This window comes from Propithecus coquereli, unplaced genomic scaffold, assembly GCF_000956105.1.
Source record: "Propithecus coquereli isolate 6110/MARCELLA unplaced genomic scaffold, Pcoq_1.0 Scaffold10, whole genome shotgun sequence".
Lineage (NCBI taxonomy): Eukaryota > Metazoa > Chordata > Mammalia > Primates > Indriidae > Propithecus > Propithecus coquereli.
Window position 1 is genome coordinate 18,635,215 of NW_012133858.1, and position 24,049 is coordinate 18,659,263.

At 39.5% G+C, this 24,049-nt stretch overlaps 1 protein-coding gene across 1 annotated transcript in view; it reads left to right on the forward strand.

Moving 5' to 3' along the window:
• LOC105807426 (chromosome unknown open reading frame, human C3orf70) overlaps positions 1–20,719 on the forward strand; it is a 92,735-nt gene extending 72,016 nt beyond the window's left edge. Inside the window, exon 2 of the mRNA XM_012640808.1 lies at positions 20,137–20,719. Coding sequence (XP_012496262.1) covers positions 20,137–20,693 — 557 coding nt within the window. The 3' untranslated portion in view covers positions 20,694–20,719. The remainder of the gene's footprint in view (positions 1–20,136) is intronic.
• The last annotated feature ends 3,330 nt before the right edge of the window (positions 20,720–24,049 follow it).

Genomic DNA, 24,049 nt, shown 5'->3' on the forward strand with positions numbered 1-24,049 from the left:
TTTTTTTTTTTTTTTTTTTGAGAAACCACAAAATTCTTTCGCAAAGTGGCTACACCATTTTACATCCCCACCAGCAATGTCTCAGAGTTCCAGTTCTCCACATTCTTGCCAACCCTTTTTGTTGTCTTTTTTATTGTAATTCTACTGGGTGTGAAGTGCTAACTTATTATGATTGTGATTTGCATTTCCCTAATGTCTAATGATGTTGAGCATGTTTTTATGTGCTTATTGACCATTTGTATTTTTTCTTTAGAAAAATGTTTATTCATACCTTTGTCCACTTTTAAATTAGATTGTCTTATTATTGCTGAGTTGTAAGGTTCTTTATATACTCTGATACAAGTCCCTTGTGTGTAGGATTAATAAATATTTCTTTTTCACTGTCTTGATGGTGGCCTTTGACGCACAAAGGGTTTTGATTTGATGAAGTGAAATTTATTTTTTTATCTGTGCTTTTGGTGTCACATCTAACAAAACATGATCTAATTCAAGGTTATAAAGATTTATTCCTATATTTTCTTCTAAGAGTTTCATAGTTTTAGCTCTTATGTTTAAGAGCTGTGATCCATTTTGAGTTAATTTTTATATTTGGTGTAAGATGGGAGTTTAATTTTTTTCTTTTACATATGGATATCCAGTTACGTCATCATCTACTTAACATGTTGAACATATGGAATACAGTTATAATTATTTTAGTGTCTGTGCTCATTTTAACATCTGTGTCAATTCTGGATGGATTTTTTTTTTTGAGAAGGAAAGAGAAATTTATTACTTTGATGGCAAAGGAGGTAAATGGCAGACTATCATCTCAGTGTCCAAATTCCTGTACATAAGCAGAAATATAGAACTTTTAAAGGGAGGGCCCTCAGTTCTAAGCTATTGTCATTTAACTACAATTAATAATTCTAATCATCCCATCTCTGCCAAAGACAAAGCCGTGACCTCCACCCACCTGGGAGGCCCACTCTGGATGGATTTTGATTGATTTATATTTTCCACATTGTAAGTTGTATTTTCTCCTTATTTGATATGTCTGGTAATCTTAATTGGTTGCCAGCATTGTGAATTTTACCTTGTTGGTTGCTGGGTATTTTTGTATTCCTGTAAACATTCTTGAGCTTTGTTCTGGTATGCAGTCAATTGGAAACAGTTTGATCCTTTCAGGTTTTGCTTTTTTGTTTTATTATAGAAGTCAGGAGCTATGCTTACTCTAGGGCTAATTTTCCTCCAGTACTCAGGCAAGCCTTTCCTGAGTATTGTCCCTAATGTCCTAGAAATTACAAGTTTTTCTAATGTGCCTGTGGGAACAGCTCTATGTAAGTGGTGGGAACTGTTTCAGACGGTTCTTTTCCTAATCTTCATTAGTTTCCTCATATGCATGTACTCATCAATATGTTACTGAATACTCAAGGGGGTCCTCTGAAAATCTCTGGGTTTCTCTCTTTGTGCAGCTCTACTCTGTGAGACTCTTAACTTCCCTTGTCTTCCTGGACTTTCAGCTTTGTCTTCTTATTTTAGTGTTTTGGGCTTCATTTGGGCTCCTCATCCCTGTGTTGTTGCCAGGAAATAGTCTCAAGGTATTAAGTTTGAGAACTTGTAGAATTTATCCCTTTTGTTTTCTTTTTCTCAGAGGAACTTTTTGTTGTTGTTGTTTGATGTACAGCGCCTTGAAAACCATTGTTTCATATATTTTATCTGTTGTTTTTTCTGGTCCCTGCTACTCTGTCTTTCCCAGAAGTGGGATTCCATTTATATTTCTTAACTTGGTGGTTGGTACTGCCAGCTACCTATTTGCTCAAACCAGGAACCTGGGAATAACTTTTGACCCTTTCTTCTCCTTTACTTTACATATCAAATGATCAAGTCTTGCAGAATTTATCCCTTCCTATCCTGCTCCTTTGCTACTACCTTAATTTAGGCTCTTACTCATTTCTCTTCTGCAACCTCAGTTGTCTTCCTGACCCTTTAATTCTTCTTCCATTTGCTGACAGTGGTCTTTCTAAAATACAAATATGCTCTGACATCTCTCCTCTTCACTTAAAATCCTTCAGTGACTCTGCATTACATCCTGGATAAAATCTTCAGATGTAGTCTCTGTAGCATGGCATACACAGCCTTTTGTGGCATGGTTTCTGCCTATCTCCCTGGACTCTTTTCCTTCTCACACCTACCTCTTGTTCCAGCCATAATTAAGATCTTTGCCCTTATGCACGCCGTCCCTTTACACACTACACTGTCTGGTTGTAATGCTGACCTTTTCTAGCCTCACTGAGCCTGGAGCCACCAGAGTCTTTGCCCTTGGCAGAAGACTAGGGATTCTCAGTGTTGCCTCTTGCCAGCTAGTCTGAAAGCCATCTGAAAATGAGGTAGAAGATCTCCTTTATGAGTGGTCTCATCAAGGAAAAAGAGCACTTAAAGGGTTGGGTACATTTCTTTGTCCATTAGTGGAAATTAAAGTTGATCATATTTGATTGTATTGCCATGACAATATCTTATCACCACTGCAGGTAAAATGAGTTCCACTGTATTAGTGTTTTCCAGAGAAACAACATACATATACATACACATACACACACACACGTGTGTGTGCACGTACGTATGTGTGTGTATATAAAGGGAGGGAGAGAGAGAGAGATTGGTTGCTATACTGTAAGTAATTGGCTCATGTGATTATGGAGACTGGCAAGTCCAAATCTGCAGTGTGGGCCAGCAGGCTTGAGACTGAGGAGAGCCATTGGTGCAGTTGCAGTCCGAAGGCCAGCAAGCAAAGACGTAGGAGAGCTGATGTTTCAGTTGAAGTGTGAAGGCCGGCAGGCTGGAGACCCAGGAGAGCGGATGGTGTGGATGATGTCCAAATGCAGTCTACTGGAGATTTTCCTCTTGCTTAAGAAGCTGTTCCTTTTCTTCTACTCAGGCCTTCAACTAATTGGATGAGGCCTACCCACATTATGGAAGGCAATCTGCTTACTCAGAGTTCACTGATTTAATGTTAATCTCATTCAAAAACACCCTCCAAGTTGACACATAAAATTGACCATCACACATCCAGGAGTAAAATGAGTAGTTTTGAAATTAGTTTCCTCAGGCAGTATAATACGTGAATACATATTTTTCCTCTGTGGGTTCATAAAAATGTTTACTGAAAAGGAGGATGCTTTCTGCCTTCATCACATCATTTTGTAATGCTTTGAGATTTAATGGGAAAACTGTAGATGTTCTGAATTATTAGCATTAATCAATGGACTCTAGCTCATATTTGTTTTAATAGAATGTGGCCTGCTTGTATTCTAGACAGAAGCAATAAAAGCTTCATTAATCTCTTTATTTGAAACACATCAAGAAGATCTCAGCTGGCATTTTGGGCTCATGGTCTGCAAAGGATTCATGGAAATCCTATGTGATTCTTTATTAGCAATACATTTTTAAAAATTTCCCCAATTGGGATGCTGCTTTCAAGGATAACTGGGGACCTCTTTAGCCAGCCATTTGCATAGTTAGACAATTCCCAGGATGGTTTTAGTTGCTTAGTCTGGGCACATCCAGAACTGTACCTGGACATGCTTCATCTTTGCTGTCGGGCTGGTGACCCTGGCAATGTGTTTTAGCCATAGACTTTTCCCTGCAGGCTAGTGTTTTCCCTGCAAGGGTCATATTTTTGCTGGCCTTACCTTTTTTCCCTTATATTTTCAAGTGATAAGATTTTTATGCGTATGATGAAGTTTTAAAATTATGTTTTTCTACATTGTCATATTACCAAATCTCATTGATGTGGTAGTAGGCTAAAACTATAAATGTGTCTGCTATAAACATAAATTTCTACATGTACAATGTGAACAAATAGGCGTAAAGCTCTGCAGTGCCCATCACAGTGCTGATTGCCTTAGGTTGGTTTTATATACTGCTCCAATTTTGTCTAGAACTTCACATGTAAATCAGGGTTTCTTTTCTCAGATGGTTGATTCTGTCTTTTATGTTCCACATGCTTTGCAGGCGGGGGTGCTTCCTTTCTCTATTGTTCTCTTCAAAGGCTGTCTTTTTCCAGGCTCCAGGGAAAAGAGCTGTGTTATCCTTGGCCAGCCATGATGCTCTGCTCTCATTCAGACAGCTACTAAATGTTACTCTCAACGTACCTGCTGAAGTTTTTCATTCTGGAATTAAGATTAACATATGTTCATCTATTATAAAGGCTGGATTTAGAATTCTTTTCCTCTGTTCTTTCAGGAAAAGCACTTTTAGTTCAATATTTTACATGTCATTCCTTTGGGGAAGAATAATCTTATTCAATAAGCTTTGTTTATCTTAGTTATTTTTGACATTAATTATTGAGCTCTTATATTCAAGTAGTAAAGGCAATGTTCTTCAAAACATAGGTTTTAGAATGTATTTTTCTAAAATCTTGCTCCATTAATATCAAACTTGTTAAAATTAATTAGCAATTGTCCAATTTTAAACATCTAAAGAATTATTAGCATTTTGATACAGTCTTTATTAGTATAGCTTTCAAATATATAAACTTTTTTATTTCAAAATATTAAGGGGGTACAAATATTTTTGTTACATGGCTTGAGTCAGGGCTATAAAAATGCCCATCACCCAAATAGTGTTCATTGTACCTGTTAGGTGTGTTTTTGCCCCTTCCTCCCTCCCCCCCTGCTTGATTTCCAGTGACCTCTACTTCCCTCTGTGCACTTCTGTGCCCATTGGTTAGTTCTAGTTTATTAGAGAGTATATGTGGTGTTTGTTTTTCCATTCTTAAGATACTTCACTTAGGATAATAGTCTCCAGTTCCTTCCAAATTGCTGCAAAAGGCATTAATTCATCCTTTTTTATGGTTAAGTAGTACTGCATGGTATACATATACCATATTTTGTTAATCCACTCATGAACTGATGGAAACAATTTCTTAATGCTTACATTTTCTCAATCAGAAAATTACTACTGTAAGAAATCCCACACCTTGACCTTGGTCATTGAATCAAGTTTGAGTCCAATCAGGAGATAGACACTACACAGTGGATTAAATAGGGAAGAAGTTTAATATAAGATATTTTTAAACTTTAATAAATAAATCTGTAACAAAATATATAAAAATAAAAATTCTAAGAAATCTGTGACTAAGATATAAAGACCCTGACTTCACCACAATATATCAATGTAGTAAAAGTGCACTTGTACCCCATGAATGTATACATATAAAAAGGGGAAAAAGATATAAGGAAATTCTCTGTCGAGGAGGGACAAATACCCCTCACCAAGGTTAGGGTTCAGTCTTTATTGGAGAAAGTATAGTTCAGCCCACACAGGATAGCAGAGAAATTTGCTGGTTTGCCCAGGCTGTACTGGTCTGCAGTTGCTTGGCAAGTAGGAAGCGCCCTCTGGAGTGAATGTGGGGCACAGGGAATCAGGAACTACTGGTGTGGCTGTGCAGAGGGAGCACAGGCTTGGTGTGGCCTGGATCTTTGGAATGCTGGTTTCTGTGTGGAGAGGGCCACAGGAAGGTTATTGCTAGGCCAGACCAAGACTGTAAGTTTGCCAGGGAACCACATGTTCTGGGTGCATGGCTGGAGCAGAGTTCCAGCAGACCCCTCACTATTGCAGCAGCCATCATCAGGAGAGCCCTTGCCTCCTGCAGTGTCTGTCCAGCACCCTCTTTTCTAAGCAGGGGTCACACTGTAAAAGAAACATGTTTAAAGGAATTCTGTCCATTATGGCAGGGCATATAAAGGAAAATTAGGAGCTGAGAGTCAATAAATTGACAACTGGCACATTCATAGTCTCATTGTACACTGGACCCCCTTTTCTCTCTTTACTATTCAGTGTCAACTGTGGTGTGAGTTCCTGCTTAGATTTTACAACCTAACTATTGTGAGGAAGAAGTAGTTCAAGAGCAAAGCTTCAAGTTGAGTTTTGGTGCCATCACCTGTGTCCCCATTCAGGAGTAGTTAAATGGATAATGAAGTAGAGACACTATTTAGCTGTAAATACTAAATTTGTTAATTCTTATTCCTAATCCTTTGAATTTCTCCAGTGGCACCAATTTTGAAATTGGCTGATCTAAGTGTATATAGGTCCAAGAGAAATGAGAGATAATTATTACCTGAGTAAAGAAAAACATCATCAGTATATTTTCTTTGATTGTATCGGGAACTATATATAAATGTTAATAATTTTATTTTAAATTACATGATATTTAGAATATTGTGGCTGATTATTAAAATGCTAACATTAGTTTGTATAATTTTGAAAATGAGGTTCTTGAATAGCATACAGACCTGTTCCCCACAAAAATAACCTTTAACAGTTATTTTTAAAAATTTAGTAAACATATCCTGAGTCCCTGCACTAAGAACAAATACTTTATTTTTCTTAGATCAGGTTGACTGGTTAGTATCCTTTTCTTTTGAATTTCTGAACTTTTCATCCCCAGATCAATAAGTAAATGTGACAGATGTCTTATACTATTTTCCTTAGCTTTAGTCTGTCAGCAATATTTGTCCGTTGAATTAATGACTAGTAATAATTTGTTTGGCATCTGTAGAACTGTACAGCTGTGTGCTAGTGGAATGGCAGAAAACTACATCAGAGTCATCATGTTCCAGGCTCTCTACTTTTGCTGCCCCCTTGTAGGGATTTCACTGTTCTCAAAATGGATTTTTCAAACTGCAGTTTTAGAAATCTTTTGTTCAGTCTGGTAACTCATGCACTAGTAATTTTTGCAGAAAAAGGTGGGAGGCTGAGATGGTCTCATAAAATACCTATAAGGTCAAGGCTTGTTATTAAAATATCAAAGGTAATGATTTTCATTTTTATTATCAACCATCTTTAGACTAAAAAGGGGGTGTTACTCATGCAGCTTTTCTCACCTTGTACTCATGGTAGCTTCCACAACCAGCCACTTTCCCATTTATTCCTCTTTTCCTTCATCACACTTCTTTCTCACTCCTCCACTGCAAATTGTAGACATTCAGTACCCCCTGGCTGGGTCTCTGTGTGCCCTGTCAGCAGCCATTCTTTTCTGAACATACGGTTTTCATGCTCTGTCTCACTCCCAGTGACCCATCCTTGTGAAAAGCCTCCCTTAAGCTTTCTCTTTTCTAACCAATTACTGTATTCAACTAGCTGCAGAATAGCTCCAGGTGGATAAGTAGGACTTCCCAGCTTAAGTGGAAAGAGGCAGACATATTCACTGTATGAAACTCTTATTTGGCCATCTAAAAGGAACTAGAAGCCTAAGGGAGTTCTCATTTTCTAATTTTCTTTTTCCAGCATGACCTATTTCAGCCAAACTTACCTATCAGATATTCTGAACTCTCTGGTTCCAGAAGGGGCCTCTCCTAACTGGAATTGCCTGTGTCTACAGGTTCAAGCAGTTCCATTGTGCCAATTTATTCAGCAGAGTAGCTTTTACTGTATCTGACTTCCTATAGCAAGGGAAATCTTTTGTTCTTTCCACATTACAATTGGCTCTCCTTATCTGCCTATTCTGCATGTGTGGTTCAACCAATCACAGATGGAAAATATTTGAAAAAAAATAATAAAATATAAATAATAACTGTAGCATTTACACTGTATTAGGTATTATAAGTAATCTAGAGATGATTTAAAGTATATGGGAGGATGTGCATAGGTTATATGCAAATACTATACCATTTTACATCAGGGATTTGCGCATCCCCAGATTTTGGTATCCACGGGGGTCCTTGAACCAGTCTCTTTAGGATACTGAGGGATGCCTATATCTTGGTGAAGAGACTAGTCTCGGGTCACAGGAGAGCCCTCTACTCCAGTCCAGCTGGTCACGTCATCATCCCTCACCCATCTACACTTTCTCCACCTCTGCATTGTTGCACAGGGCATACCACTTGATTTTCTTTTGTTCAAGTCCTAGCTCTTCAGTTCACATTCCTATTTTCTGTGGAGCCTTTTCCAGCCCTTGCTTTTCTCTGAACCTCCTATGCTATGTACACTCTATACCCACAACTTAATATTCATCTTTCCTCTTGTGGGGTTTATGGATGTTTGTGTGACCCAAACAAGTTTGTAAGTGGGATGCATTTTACACTTCTTTTTCTTCCTAATTGTCCACTGGTAGTTACTTGTTAAAATGCACAAGGTTGTTACATATGTCTATCCCTTAAACGAGAAGACTTGGTAGGTAGGACTAAACACGGTTTAGAAAGTGTGATGCCTTAACTGTCTCTCTTTTCAGATTGGCTGCTGTGAATTCATAAGTGTGGTGAACAGCTTCTCTATTTTGTGTGCAGCGCTTATGGAAATGTTATTTTAAAGACAGGTATCAGGGTACCAGCTGCCCATACTTGAGGGTATTAAAATGTGGCCTGGAGTAGTGTGGACTATAGTAATTTGTTGGTGAAGGGCTTCTGCCCTGTACAAATTGATTGGTGTTACTTTCTTCCACCGCCTCCATTCCATTTCGAACCTAATTGACTTAAATCCAGATCCCAGTATGATACTAGGAGAAGGGCGGTAGCTTGATTGTTGAAGTCTGTTTAGTGCTTTGGATTAGCTTTGTCTATATATACCTGATAGTGAGCGAAGCAGATAGAAGTTGAGTAGAAAAGCAAATCTGATCATGTCCCTTCTCTCCTTAAAATTGTGTAATGGCTTTCTTCTTTAGAAGATCCCCCAATCCTCAACGTGGGCCCTAGGGCCCTGCATGGTCTGGGCTCCACCACCCTCATCTCATCCCTTTCTCCTTACCACTCATCATGCTTTGGACACTATGGCTGTTCCTCCTCTTCTTTGCCTGGTTAACTCCCACTGAGTCCTGAGGTGATACATACAGGTTGTGCCATCCCTCATTTGAAAATCCAGGTGCTCCAACATCCAAAACTTTTTTAGTGCTGACATGACACTCAAAGGGTCTTGCTCAAAGGAAATGCTCATTGGAGCATTTTGGATTTCAGAATAAGCCTAATGCAAATATTCCAATACCTGGAAAAAAATCTATAATACTCTGGTCCCAAGCATTTTGGATAAGGGATCCTCAACCTGTCCTAGATGTTGTCTCTTTCTCAGGGATGTCTTCCCTGACTCCCCTCAGTCTAAATCAAGCATCCCAATATATAATTTCTAATCACTGATTTTGCTTTTTCTTTCTGTTTCTTTTAGTGGTTTATAATCATACATCTTTTCGTGTGACGGTTTGTTTAAAGAATGCATCCTCTCCAAGAGTGTAAGCTCCCTGAGGGCAGGGATATTGTCTGTTTTACTTGCTATTTTAACCCCATATGCCTATCTCAGTGCCTGGCACATAATTGAGGCTTAATAAACATTAGTTTGAAAAATGGAATAAAAGCAGATGTGAAAGCAGACTGTAGGGTTGGGGGCTAGGTGATGAGGTAGGGTGGCAGAGAACTGTGGACAGAGAGAAGTTTATGGGAGGAGCTGAATCTGGAAGCTGGGTTTGCATTCAGGGCATACCAGAGACTTAGGAATAGGAAGTCCTGGCCTTGGCAGAGCTGGCCAGATGTTGCCCTGGAAAGGCTCTAGAGTGGTTTGGAGATATCTCCAGGGAGTTCCTGCTTTCTATAATAAGCAACAAGAATAATGGAATGTTTACAGTGTGCCAGCTACTAACATGAAAATGCTTTCAAAGCATTAATTCTTCAATCACTCTATGAGGTAGATATCACTAGCCACTTTCACATTGAGGGAACTGAAAATATGGGAATATTAATCATTTCATAAAGGTCAAAGAGCTAATAAGTGCAGTGTTGGGATTCCCATCTAGGTATATTCATCTCCTCAGTCTTTGTCTTAACCCCCTGGGATCTACCGCCTTCATAAGGTATGTCTCCTATGTTTCCTCCTCTTTCAAGCCATGAGACTTAGATCAGAGCATCATGCTTGAAAATCTGTAATAACCTTTTAATTCCCATCTCTTCTCTTTTCATTTGATCAGCACAATTCTCTAAAATTCTCTTTTATCATTATTACTTGCCCCCTCAGTAACATTGTTACCAAACCTGAACTCCTTAGCTGTGCGTTCCAAGCCCCATGCAGCCTCAGACTTCCTCACAAACTTTATCCTCCTTTACCCCCTCTTGGTTGACTCTTTGAACCCCAAATGCCAAAGTGCTACATTCTGCCTCTGAAACTGGTCTGGAGCAGTTCTGCTTGCTACAATACAGGTCCAACTTTTAGTAGCCATGTAAAATCCTTCAGTGAAGCCTAGAATCCTATTCCACTATCTGGTGAATATTATTGTATATATTCTTAGCTTTACTCAACTCTTATTTTTTTTTTTTATCTTCTGTCCTAATTTGAAAACCCCCAGAAGCATGACTACATGCTGTACTTTTTATTTCCCCGTAGCATCTGATTTAGTAGTATAAACACAGTAGATATTCAATAAGTATTTGTTAAATGAGTAAATAAACCATGCTCCTGGTGGTCTGTCTCACTGGGGATTAGCTTTACATTAACATGTACTACCACACTAAAGTTATACAGTTTTAAAATGAAGAAACTAGGCTCTTGCATAAATTTCTGATTGAGAACTTCAACATGTTAGAAAGTATGTGAACTTTAATGTTCTTACAATTCAAAGTATAAAAATATTGGAATATTGACTGCCAGTGGGGCAGGGTTGAGGGTCAGGCCACAAAAAATACTGATTATAATGAATACTGTGTTCTTTTGCTTGAGTAATGCACCTTGCAGAAATTGCTAAAGAATATTTAACATTACTTTCAAAATAATGAATGCCCTTGGGAATAAAATAAACATAATTGTGATTCACCATGTAAAATCAAAGAACTGAACTGTGTATGCAGTTTACTTCAGGCCACTCATTTTTTTTTTTCAGTAAACTTACCTAATTATATTTTGCTTAGGCAAATATTAAAATTACCTTGCATTCCCTGAGAGCAGTGTACTTCATGTGTCAAGTGGGACACACATTTATTAATAACCATAAAACTATCTGCAAAGGCAAAAAGCTCATTTTCCCCCCAAAGGACTTTTAAGAATCAAAACGTACAACTGATCAAAAAAATAGTTTTACAAAGTACATACGATAACTTGGCATATACATTTATTTTCTATGATTATTTGGGTTTTTATTTTTCTTTCCCTTTGTGCTCTACAACCAAAAGAAACACCTTAAGTAAATACATCTGCTATGTATTAATAATTACACTGTGCTGCAGATTGGAATGTTAGTTGAAGTTAATGGCAAAGAATGACAGTATAAATTAATATTGCATTATCTAAACCTTATTAATGAAGTAATAATGGGTGTCTTGGAGAAAGAACACAGATATCTCAAAGCCTGTGTCCTAGAACTGACTCCTATGTTGTTATATTGGCTTGAGATTGGTTAAAAAAACAAAACAGAAGAGTTATTACAAAGAACCAAGATGAGAACATAAATCTTTTTAAGTGTCTCATTGAGGCATTGTAAAAAGAGAGTATATGCTACATATTATTGCCAGACACTAAAGGGGGAAAAATTAGAAATATTTGAATCAAGACTTTAAAAGAATAGTGAAAGTTACTTATTTGTAGGCTGGAAGTGTTGAGCCAGGTTCCCAAAAAGAAATGACATGTATGAAATTTATTTTTCATTTACTGGTCACAGTTGGTTTTTGTGTTACTTGTGCTGGATAATCAGTTTTATTATTGAGAAAGTGATTTCAACTCCCTTTAAAAGAGACCAGATAAATTAATGGGTTTGTGAGGTTTATTTTTAATATTATTTTTAAAATGGGTATTAGCAATAGATACTGTAATAAGGTATTGTCTTCACTTTCCTATGGATGAGGTCTGAGAGTGATTTGAGTGAGTCATTAGCAAACTAAGATCCCACTTCACAGGAATATCTTGAGAATAAACTTAAGAATGTGTATAAATTCTTAAAAGGAACCTAGGGCTCCTTAGAGAAATGACTGATTCTGAGACTGGGGCAAGAAAAGTACAAATAAACCAGTAATGTCTTACGGTGCCAGGATGTAAAGAAGTCTTCAATCAAGGATAGGAGCATGTTGAAAGGACACAGGAGCTAACTTTAAGGAGCTCCCACGAGCAAAATCTGGGACAGTTTGCACAATAAAAGAAATGATGATAGTAATAGCAACTCATAGAATAAATATGAGTCCATTCTTATATAAATAATTAAATAAATAAATGAAAAAGGAGGAGCTCTTGGTTCTTATGTCAACCAAAAAAACTTCAGAATATCTCTAAATATGTTGAATTTATTTGGGAATTAGAAATGAGAATTATAACCCAAGATGCACAGCTCTACCAAACCATATATGCATCTGAAGAGGGGAGGGTAAAAGAAAACTTTTTTGGCAAAAGGAAAAGTTCACATAAACTGCTTGGAATCAGAGTTCGTTAGTTTTGGAGACTCGAAGCCAGAGTTGGCATCAGTTTATTGGTGGAGATGCTGTTACTGGACATGTGTCCTTTTCAGAGGATCTTGTCTGAATTAGAAAGTCCTTGAGACAGTCTTTATCTCGTATAAGCATGAAACCTCCCCCATCATCCTCTCTCAGTTCTAGTTTGTTTGGGTCTGACAAAAAGTGATTTCGTACTGGCATCTGCAACTTTTACACAGACTTCCCATTAATAAATATAGAAAGAATGATGGAAATAGGAAAATCACTGTTTGACAAACACCACAGTAATGGTTGTTGCAGACAATATCCACTTAGGCATGCAAAACAGGATATTTGCATAGTCTCAAAATCTCTCTCACAAAGAGAAAAATAGTAACTTTACAATAGAGAAACGTAGACAGACACCACATTAAGTTTTCAAACTTGACAAACATTATCTGTAATGAAATGCATCAACAGCAGGTACCTCCTGATACAATGCACTGAAAAGGGTACATCATCACCTTCGTGGCGTTTTCCCCCTGGTTTTAGATTTTTTATTTTGAAAAAAATCTAATTCACATAAAATTTTAAGAAAAATACAGAGTTTCCCTGTACCTTTTATTCATTTCCCCCCAGTTGTAACTAAGGTATTGGCATTGGTACAGTCAAGATACAGAACATTTCCATGACCATAAAGATTCCTCATGTTGCCAAGGTATTAACCTTGACATTGATACAGTTGAGATATAGAACATTTCTATCACCATAAAGATCCCTCATGTTGCCAAGGTATTAACCTTGACATTGATACAGTTGAGATATAGAACATTTCTATCACCATAAAGATCCCTCATGTTGCTCTTTTATAGCCTTTTAAAATTGTGGCAAAATTTACTTAACATACATATTGTTTACGGTCTTAACCATTTAAGTGTGCAGTTGACTGGTATTAAGTATTGTGCAGCTGGTTAGGGGGAGGAGAAGATGGCAGACTAGAAGCAGCCTATACATGTGCTGCTCTCAAGGGAGAGCATCAAAAGTTGCAGGTGGATGCCTACCCATGGATGGCTCTTCTCGGAAAGAACATTGTAAAACCCCGGAGAAGCGATGGGGGACACTAAGAGTGAAGGAGAAGATGAGGGGGTGATGCATTCAGCAAGATTGAAGGGATCTGTGGAGAGGCATCCACATGTTGGAAAGGTCAGCAGGAGAGAGCCCTGGGGCTCCACACTCATCCCGCAGGCACTGTGGCCCGAGCTGTGAAGGGGCTCCCTCCACTACAGATTTTTTGGACTGATCAAGGAGCTTCTCAGAGTCTGAGCAGAGACACTGCACTGGAGCATGGGTGCAGCAGGGATCTGGTAGCTTCCAATCCCGGGTTTCTGCAGCTGATGCCATTCTGAGCTCTCAGGTGCACAGCGCCTGGTCTGCTTGGGACTGGCTGTACAGCAGTAGCCTTTGCATTGCCCCCACTGAGCTGGAGAGGGAGCAGGCAGAGTGGACACTATACCGTGCTGTGCCCTGTGACTGGGAGCCTACCACCCTTCCCCTCCAGTGTGGGATCTGAGCAGAGGTGATGCCTCAGGTGCTACAGGCACCACCTGGGAAGCCTTGGGTACCTGCCTCAGTGGGACCTAGCTTGGGCGAGAACCCCACTGCCTCTGCAGTCTCTAGTTCTGGCTCTGAGGCTCTCGCTGCACCTGGGCCTGAGGCTCTGCCTGTGTGGCTCTAGAGTTCCCATCAGGCCTACAAAACTGTCCCCAAGATTCCAGTGTTGCACTTGGACCCCGAGACCCCACCCCTGAGTCTCCACCACTGCTGCTGGGCCAGCAGAACCACCACAAGGTCCAACCCCTGTACCAAGGACCCCCCAGCCTCAAGCTGCAATTATACCTGGACCTCGTTTGAGCCACCACCCACAGCCCGGTCACCCACAACCACTGCCTAGATAGCATCACCCACCTGCCACTGTCACCTATGCAGGGAGATCCTGGGCAAAGCAGTTCCCCACACAATACCAGTCTCTGTGGAGAGGGATCTCGCCCAGCCCCCAACTCCAACTTCCCACAATGATCTGGGGAACAACCCACCAGCCTGCACAAAGGTCATCCAGCACCGGCTTGAACTATGGCAATCACAGGGAAGGGGGACAAATCAGAACAGCTGCACGACAGGCTCTCATTGCGCCCACCCCCTCCCCTGCTGGGTCAGCATTCCAGAGTAAGACACAAAAGCACCATCTAGGGACCTTCCAACTAAGCAGGAGAGTTCCCAGCAAAGGAGAACAGGTGCCCTGCAACCCTATTAGCTCTGAGACAAGAAGATTCAGATGAGAAGAAACCAGCAAAAGAACCCTGGCAACTTGAAAAACAAAACAGTTCGACACCCCCAAGAGATCACAAGGGAGCTACAGTAGTGCACTCCAACCAAAAGGAAATTGTTGAAATGACAGAAGTGGAATTCAGAATATGGATGGCAAATAAAATGAATGGAATTAAAGAGAAAGTTGAAAACCAACAAAAAGAAGCCAAAAAAAAAAAATTTCAGGAAATCAATGAAAAGATTGCTAAAGAACTAGACAACATAAGAAAGGATATAATAGAATTTAAATGAAAGAGTCATTTAGGGAATTTCAAAACATAGCAGAAAGCTTCAACAGACTAAACCAAGGAGAAGAAAGAATCTCAGAGCTTGAAGACAAGGCTCTTGAGATAACCTAGTCATTCAAAGAGGCAGAGAAGAGAATAAAAAAGACTGAGCAATCACTTAGAGAAATATGGGACTATGCAAAGCAAACTAACATGTGAATTATAGGTATTCCTGAGGCAGAAGAAGAAAAAGTAAGAAACATGGAAAATCTATTTGAGGGAATTACTGAGGAAAACTTCCCTGGTATTGTCAGAGATTCAGACATCCAGATACCAGATGATCATCTAACACCAGGAAGATTCATAGCAAATAGGACATCTCTAAGACACATAGTCATCAACCTGGCCAAAATCAAAATAAAGGAGAAAACTCTGCAAGCAACAGGACAAAAGCAACTGACCTACAAAGGAAAACCCATCAAGGTAACTGCAGACTTCTCACTGGAGATCTAATAAGCCAGAAGGGATTGGGGTCCCATCTTCAGTCTTCTTAAACAGAACAACTGTGAACTTAGAATTTTGTATCCTGCAAAACTAAGTTTCATAATTGACAGAGAAAATAAAGTCTTTTCCAGACAAGCAAACACTAAGAGAATTTGTCACAACCAGACGTGTCCTGTAGGAAATACTCAGAACTGCATTATATGTGGATCAGCACAATAGATACCCACCAGAGTAAAATCACCCAAAAACTAAAACTCACAGCTCATATAAAACTATAGCACAAGAGAGGGAAAAAAAAGCAATAAAATTGCTACCCAACATGAACAGAACAGCATCCCCCATATCAATTCTATTACTCAGTGTTAACCGTCTGAATGCCCCACTCAAAACACAAAGGCTGGCTGAATGGATGAAAAAACATACTGTGCAACCATCACTACCGTCCATCTCCACTACTCTTTTTATCTTGTAAAACTCAAACTCTACCCATTAAACTCTCCCCATGCCCCCTTATGCCCCAGCTCCTGGAAGACACTATTCTACTTTCTGTCTCTATAACTTTGACTACTCTAGGTACATCAAGTAAGCAGAATTATGCAGTACTTGTCTTGTGACTGGCTTAGCATAATGTCCTTAAGGTTCATCCATGTTGGAGTATGTGTCAGAATTTCCTGTTAAAGGCTGAATAATATTGCATTTTATATAGAAAACATCCTTGTTCATCTGTTCATCTGCGGACACCTGGGTCACTGCCATCTTTTGGCTATTGTGAATGCAGCTCCTACAAACGTGAATGTACAAATATCTCTGAGACCCTGCTTTCAGTTCTTTTAGGTACATACGTGGAAGTGGAATTGCTGTATCAGATAGTGATCCTTCTTTTAATTCTCCCTCTGCTTTTCTCCAAGCCCTGACTCTGATTATTTTTTCCTTTTAGGGGTTTAAATTTTAAAAATTCTCATCCATTTATTCTTTAAATAACACAGTAAACCCTTAATTAAGAAGATCGTGCAGAGAATATAGTGGTTATTAAATTTCATGGCTAAATGGCCAGAAACCCCTTTGTTTCAATTTTTGCTATTGAAGAAGTATGTTAGTTCATTTTATTCTCTTAGTAAGTACAGTAAACGTAATAGGATCTCTCTGTAATTCAGGATCTTGCAATGCTTCAGGGCTATCATTATGAGCATGGATTCTCAGCATAGTGTACCACAGCAATAAGTTACTAGAAATTAGGGCAAAGCACCAATGCCTCTGGACTCTTTACAGAATTAAATCCTTAATGTGAGTTTTTAAGAAATTATTTGTGTTTATAACCAAATCAGTAGTGTTATATAATACTTGATATTTGAAAGGTAGTTACTCAACTTTTTCATGTGGCCACCTTTACTGTTTTTTTCTTCTCTGCCTTCTTTGCATCTGTATCCTCATGTCACCAGACAATGGGCAGTCACCCCAGCTCTGAATAAACACATTTAATAGGTGTACCTTGTAAAAGGAAATGGAATCTGGAATGCGGTATATGTCCGTCCTCTCCCAGATGCATTTCTCTTTCCTTTTTCTAGAGACAGGATCTTGCTATGTTGCCCAGGCTGTCTCGAAATTCTGGCCTTAAGTGATCCTTTCTGCCTCAGCTTCCCAAAGTGCTGGGATTACAGGTGTGAGCCACCATGCCTGGCCTGCATTTCTCTTTCTTTTACTATATGTCTTGGTCACTTTAGGCTGCTATAATAAAATACCACAATGCTCAGAGGCAGAGGTTCAACCATGCCAGTTGTTAGTCCTGACCTGATTTCAACTCTGCCTGACAAGTAGTGATACCTTCTTTCACAGATATAAAGAAATGAAGATACCTGGTATATTTTAAACATAGTTCCCCAGGCAGGTATTACTAGGTTCTTCTAACTTGTATTTTTAATCAGACCATAGGGTTTGCATTATATATGTCCAGCTACACAGGCTGTGTAGGTTAAACAACAAACATTTCTCAGTCTAGAAACTGGGAATTCCGAGATCAAAGCAGATTTGGTGTCTAGTGAAGGCACTCATTCTGGTTTGCAGATGCTGTATCCTCACATGGAGGAGAGAAGGGGCCTCTGGTCTCTTTCTCTTCTTACAAGGGCAATAAACCCATCATGGAGTCCCCATCCTCAAGACGTCCTCTAAATCTAATTACTTTTCAAAGGTCCTGCCTCCAAATACCATGACACTGGGAACTAGGGCCTCAACATATGAATTTCGGGGGAGGACACAAACATTCGGGCCAGGTACACTTCAAGAAAGAAGAATAGAGCTTTGGAGGAGAGGGGACCAGAGAAAGAAAGAGGAAAGAAAGCAAAGAAATCATGAAGAAGCAGAAAGAAAGGGAAAGAAAAAAAGGATGGGTTGAGGAGGGTTCAGCGGGAGTAGGAAAAGGAGGTTGGAGAAGTCCAAAGTCAGGTTTTACCTCTCTTCCTTCCATCTTTGGACTAAATAGAGCCCTATTCCCTATGGATCTGAGGATGGTTCTGGAAGGCATGAAACATCTGCCAGGACGCTCCTGTGGCTATGACAAGTGGATAGCTAAACCAGAGGTCTCTTAGGCTGGCATGAACTTAATCAGCATTCTGCAACAAGCATTTCTTGAGTGCCTGCCATCCACAGCCCCCTGAGTTCAATAACCACTGACCAAGAATAGAAAAGACCAAACCTCATTCCATATGTTTTGTTCACCACTCTGTGGACATAAGAGGGTAATTCTCCAAATTCTCTAAGTCCCTTCTCTGTTCTGTGCCTGAATGTGTTTCTCTAATCCTGGGGCTGGAGGATTTGGAAGAAGGCTTAAAGATTGGCCTGCTTTGGCCCTTAAGTTGATAATGTCCATCCACAATGCTTAGAGGCAGAGGTTCAACCATGCCAGTTGTTAGTTCTGACCCGATTTCAACTCTGTCTGACAAGTAGTAACACCTTCTTTTACAGATATAAAGAAATGAAGATACCTGGTATATTTTAAACGTAGTTCCCCAGGCAGGTATTACTGGGTTCTTCTAACTTGTATTTTTAATCAGACCATAGGGTTTGCATTATATATGTCTAGCCTTGGAAGCAGACCTGGGAACCCAGAGGCTTAGTAATTTTAAACATATATTTTCCATGTGGTACTCCAGGATGAAACTGAAGATATTTTTAGAATAATTTAGTTACAAAGAAATTGCAGTATCTAAGCTATGTACAGGAATCAAGAAACAAATAAAAAATGTAAGCAGGCTTTTTGATCTTAATAGATTACTGATGTCGCATGATTTGTGGTATAATTACCGCTTACAATTCTGATCTGAAATTGCTATTCTTCCATGGCTTAATTAACATTAAAAAACCTAAGATAGCCTTCCTTACAAATATGATTCCTGTCCTAGAAGGATTTTCAATCTTACAAAGAAATAAAACAGGAGCAATGAGTGATTTGCCTGCAAAAAGATGCTCATGAGGATATCGTTAATCAGTGGCTTCTGACAGGGGTTATTTTGCCCCTCAGGGGGTATTTGATAACATCTGGATGCATTTTTGATTAATTTGGGGGAGGAGCTGCTACTGTCATCTAGTGGGCAGAGGCGAGGGTTGCTGCTAAACATTCACAGTATACAGCACAGCCCCCGCCCCCACACAGCAAAGAATTATCTATCGGGTCAACAACACCAGTAGCGCTGAGGTTAAAAAGCCCTGTCATAAGTGTGTGCAGGAGATACAACATGGACTACATTAAGTCCGAGATGCTGCCCACAATTGTGGCTGCTGTCTCTCGGTTTTTCAGCGCTTTCCCCTCCCCTTTCAGCTTTCTATTGGAAATCATTTTAGACTTACAGATTGGGTAATTTTCAACTGTATTTCCTTAGTACTAGACACATGGGAGACTTTGCTAAATGCCGAATGAAGTAAAGAATGAGGAAGGGGACACAGTAGGACCGGATCCATGTAGCTTTTACTCGGTTTCTTAGACACATCCGGCCTGTCTCCCTGTATCTGCCTCTGCTTGGATTGCTTAGCGCCAGCAGAGGTGGCACTGGGGAGAACACCTCCTGTTGAGGCCCCTGATGAACTTTGGGTCTTGAGAGAAATCATTTCACACCCTAAACCTTACCGCAGCCGTCAAGGACAATCCAATAGGCTATAACATATTCAGTAAATAGGAGTATGTGTATATTCTGATTAAAACAGAAACCTAGAACGTGAAAGTCTTCCATAATTTTGATAAAAACTGGAAGAACATAATGCTCATTTGTTAAGTGTATATATTAACATATTATTAAAGATAAAACTGGAATTATAATTTTATGGTATGTTATACTGTTTTACAACCTGTATTTTCACCATACTGTATTATGGACATTCTTTGTTCCAGTTTGATGGGTAAACCAGTTAAAGTTGTTTACAAAATAAGGATTATAGTATCCACCTACCTATTTCAGAGGCATTAGAAAGACTCAAAGATTTAGAAAGTATATTGAGTTTTTTTAGATGAAAATTATTGTATGCCCTGCTCTATTTTTAATTGATTATAACAATGTTGAATGATTTTATTACTAGTTTCTTTTGAGGTGTTACTGAAATATTTTTTAAAAAACATTCTGAGTCCTCAGAAAGAAACCATTGTGGCTACATTAATATAGTTTGTGTAATACTTGTGGAATTTAATTGTCTTTTGTGTGTCTCCACAGGCAAATATGTGTATCAGCCTATGACCCCTGTGGAACAGCTTCCAAGCACCGAGATTCCTGCCAGGCCTCGGGAACCCACAAACACCATTCAGATCTCAGTCTCGCTCACGGAACATTTTTTGAAATTTGCATCTGTCTTCCAGCCTCCCCTTCCCCCTGACTCACCAAGGTACTGTATGATTTCAGACCTCTTTATTGACAACTATCAGGTTAAATGTATTAATGGGAAGATGTGTTACGTGCAGAAGCAGCCAGCGCCACATTCCCACAAAATGAGCCCCGAGGAGGTCTCTGCACACGATGCCTTAATTTCAAAAGAGAGCAATACACCAAAAATAGATCACTGCTCTTCTCCCTCAAGTTCTGAGGACTCTGGGATCAATGCAATTGGGGCTCACTATGTGGAATCGTGTGATGAGGACACAGAAGAAGGAGCAGAACTGAGTTCAGAGGAAGATTACAGTCCAGAGAGCAGCTGGGAACCGGATGAGTGCACCCTTCTCTCCCCTTCGCAGTCTGATCTGGAAGTGATTGAAACAATAGAAACCACCGTGTGAGAGTCCAGGCAGGAAGCTGCAGCCTCTGATCCACGCTGAGCTTTTGTATCTTTGTCTGATGGATCCTTTTTTCCAATGCTGTTGATATTTTCTACCCCTCTTTAACAACCATAGCAGTTCGGTGGTCTGCCAATTAGTTTCACTCTTAAATTAGTCTTACAACTAAGACATTCTTTTTATTATAGTTTTCTTTTGTATCGTGACTTACTTTCTATGTAGCATCTGGTGTCATAAATTGTGACCCAGCCTTAATTTCACTGGGAACTTTGAAAGCAGTGAAGCAGTGATCACAGAGTATCACAGATCAGATCGAGGAGCTACCCGGAGTGAAGGAGACAGTATTTCTAAGTAGCCAGTCCTTCGCAGAAAGACTCCTGGCATTCCTTTCAGCATGATCACAGCCACTCCTGTCCTGCTAGTCCCATGTGGGAAGCAGCTCACTTGAGAGGAACAGAGTGTTCCCAGGCAGATGCCATTCCTTGCTGCCTCCCCACCACCCAAACACCTGCACTGGGGCTGGACCAGAGCTGCCTCGGCTTACTTCTGGGAGGTCACTGGAAGCCAGCGCAGCCCCTGGTTATGGCCAGTGTCTGTACACTCCATGACTGGGGCTGAGCTAGACCTTCACATAAGAAGAAACCTCATCTGTTTCATGATCAATACAGTTTTAGCTGAGCACCTACACTTTGCAGGGTGCTAAGGGGGGATACAGAATGAATAAGACCTGATTCCCACCATGAAGGGGCCCATAATCCAACAGGGGTATGACACATGCAGTAACAGTACCCAGAATGCTCTGGGAACCCAGGGGAAGGAGAGATGTACTTGGCTTGGGCCAGCTGGAGAAGGTGTTACAGCATTTAAGCTGGCCTCTTGGGTGAGTTCCCCAGCATTTCCCTGCTTTTCTTAATTACTATTCAAATCTGGGGAAAACTTTTTAGGAAGTTATATAGGTATTGTATTTAGGAGGCAGCCACATCTGAATTTTACAGGAAAAAAAAATCAATTAATAGTTTTAGTTAGCATGGAAATGCTAAAGACAGAAGTCCTTTAGGGATTAGGAATGAATCTAATAGGTTTGATTAATTCTGCTTCATTTGGTTGTATGAAGCATTAGAATGACTTGAGGGAGAAATGGATTAGAATTCAGTACGATGCATGGATTTTTTTATGCAAATGCAAAAGCAGTTGAAATAGTTCACTAAGAGAAAATATTTTGCATAATATTCATTCATTTTACTATACTAATATCCACGGTCTGTTGTATATGTTCTCTTTTCTCACGTGCACAAAATAGTGAATAGTCTTATTTATTTAGCTCTCTTCAGAATTCTACTCCTAATCTCCATTTATACCAGGTATTCTCATGTGAGCTGGTTATCTCCCATTTCTTCGAATCTATCTATGAGGCACAGTTAAGAATCCAGGAAAATTTAAATATGGCCAAATGAAATGAGAACCATCAATGTTAGAGGTAGAAAAATACTTCTAACTATCCATGAGCATGCTCTCTTGGCATTATCTTGTGCTCTGTCAGCATTGTGACACGTGTTTTCTATGTCACGTTAGTTTGTATCTTAAGAAATAAGAAGAGGCCTGTTGTGTTTTTCCCTGAAGCCTCCATTTGGCATCCTTCACAAACTACTCAAGGAAGAATCTGCTTTCCTAGTTGTACATGTAGTTCAAGTCATTTCCTAGAACTTTTTGTTAGGTTTAGGTGGCCAAAACATCCATAGGGTTTAGAAGGCAGAGTATGCATTTTCCTTTGCAGTGTTAAAACTTTCTATGCTAGATGACAATGCAGCATAAAGTTCCTACTTATTGAAATTTAAAGACTCAACAAGTCAAACCAAGAAGGCTGTATAAGGAACTCCAGGAACAAAGGAGAGGGCAGGTAGAGGCAGGTGTGGGCATAAGGGGCTTTTCCCTGCCTTGGTGTGGCCCAGGTGGTCTGGAGGCATCTGATGAGCCCTGCCTGAGGTCCTCAGTGCCTCCCTGGAGTCAGTGGCCAGCTGGAGGCAGGCGTGGAAGCCAAGTGCCTGCAAGCCACCATCAGGCTACAGCGGTGCAGTCATTCGTCGTGTACTCAGGGTTGTAACGGCAACACCAGGGCCCTGTCTAGATTTACCCCATGGGTGAACTCATTGAATCCCCTGGGTGGGTGTATGGAGGGGGCTTCTTTCTTTACACCGTTCCTATCAATGCTCTATTATGGGCCTATATTCCCACCCATTAAACTAATTGGAGTCAATAAGCAGGTTTCCAAAGCCATGGAAATACATGGTCATGGGGCCACATTTCTGAAACTTGGCTAACTGTCAAGGTTGGGCCCCTTTATCAATACTATCTATCTATGACTTTTGTCTAGGTTCCTATTTTTTAAACTCCTGAACTGCCATTCAGATTAGCCAAGATTTTAATGTAATTTTTGGATTTAACAGTGGTTGATAATCACTTTAAATATTTGCACAATCTCTTTATAATTAAAAACTCACTAAGCTTCAGTTGCTACTGTCTATTGTATAGAATTGGAGATGTTCCTTTGTATTGTAAATATCATATACTCCTGGATCTCAAAACGGCCTTTTCTAAATAAGCACAAGCAAGAATTTTTTTTTGTCCTAGCACAGTTAATAATTCTCTGAAATGTATGATTGAACTGGAATTGTTTCTTTATGCTTGCATTCCAAAATCAACTGATAAGGATATAAAAATGTGTAGTTTCAATTTAAATTCTAGGCCTATTCTGTTGTATACTCTATGAAAGAATTTCTCTGTAATGCTGATATTACGTTGCTAATTTGTATATGCATATTATAGGCACTTTAGAAAATGTTTAGACTGCAGCTGCGCTATAGACATTGAACACAGTTATATTAAATAGCCCTGTGATTAACATTTACACATTGACACACATAAAAGCTTTATAATTTGGACCTAATATACACTCACTGGAGCAAGAGTTTGGCTGTATGGATGGATAGACTGCTTTCTTAGGCTTTTGTGGAAATCTGGCACTGTTCCTACTTTTGGAAAGTAGGTATAAAAACTATTAGGTAGAAGCTTAAGAAAACTAAATTCCACATTTAGTAGAATTATCTATCCAAGATTTATTTTAGAATTTTCAAGTTTCAAGTATGCTCAGAACTTTTCTGAGAAATGACAAAGCAGTTAAAATGCTTTTGAAGTTATAATTATTTGGTATATTAAAACATAAGGCTTTATTATCAAATCTGGTATTTTTTACCTTTTAATTTTTAAGATGAGAATTTGAGGACAACCCTGAAGAAGAATAGTTGCTTCCCTGGAAGGGGAAGACTTGTAGTTCAAGGTAATACAATACAAAACAAAACAAA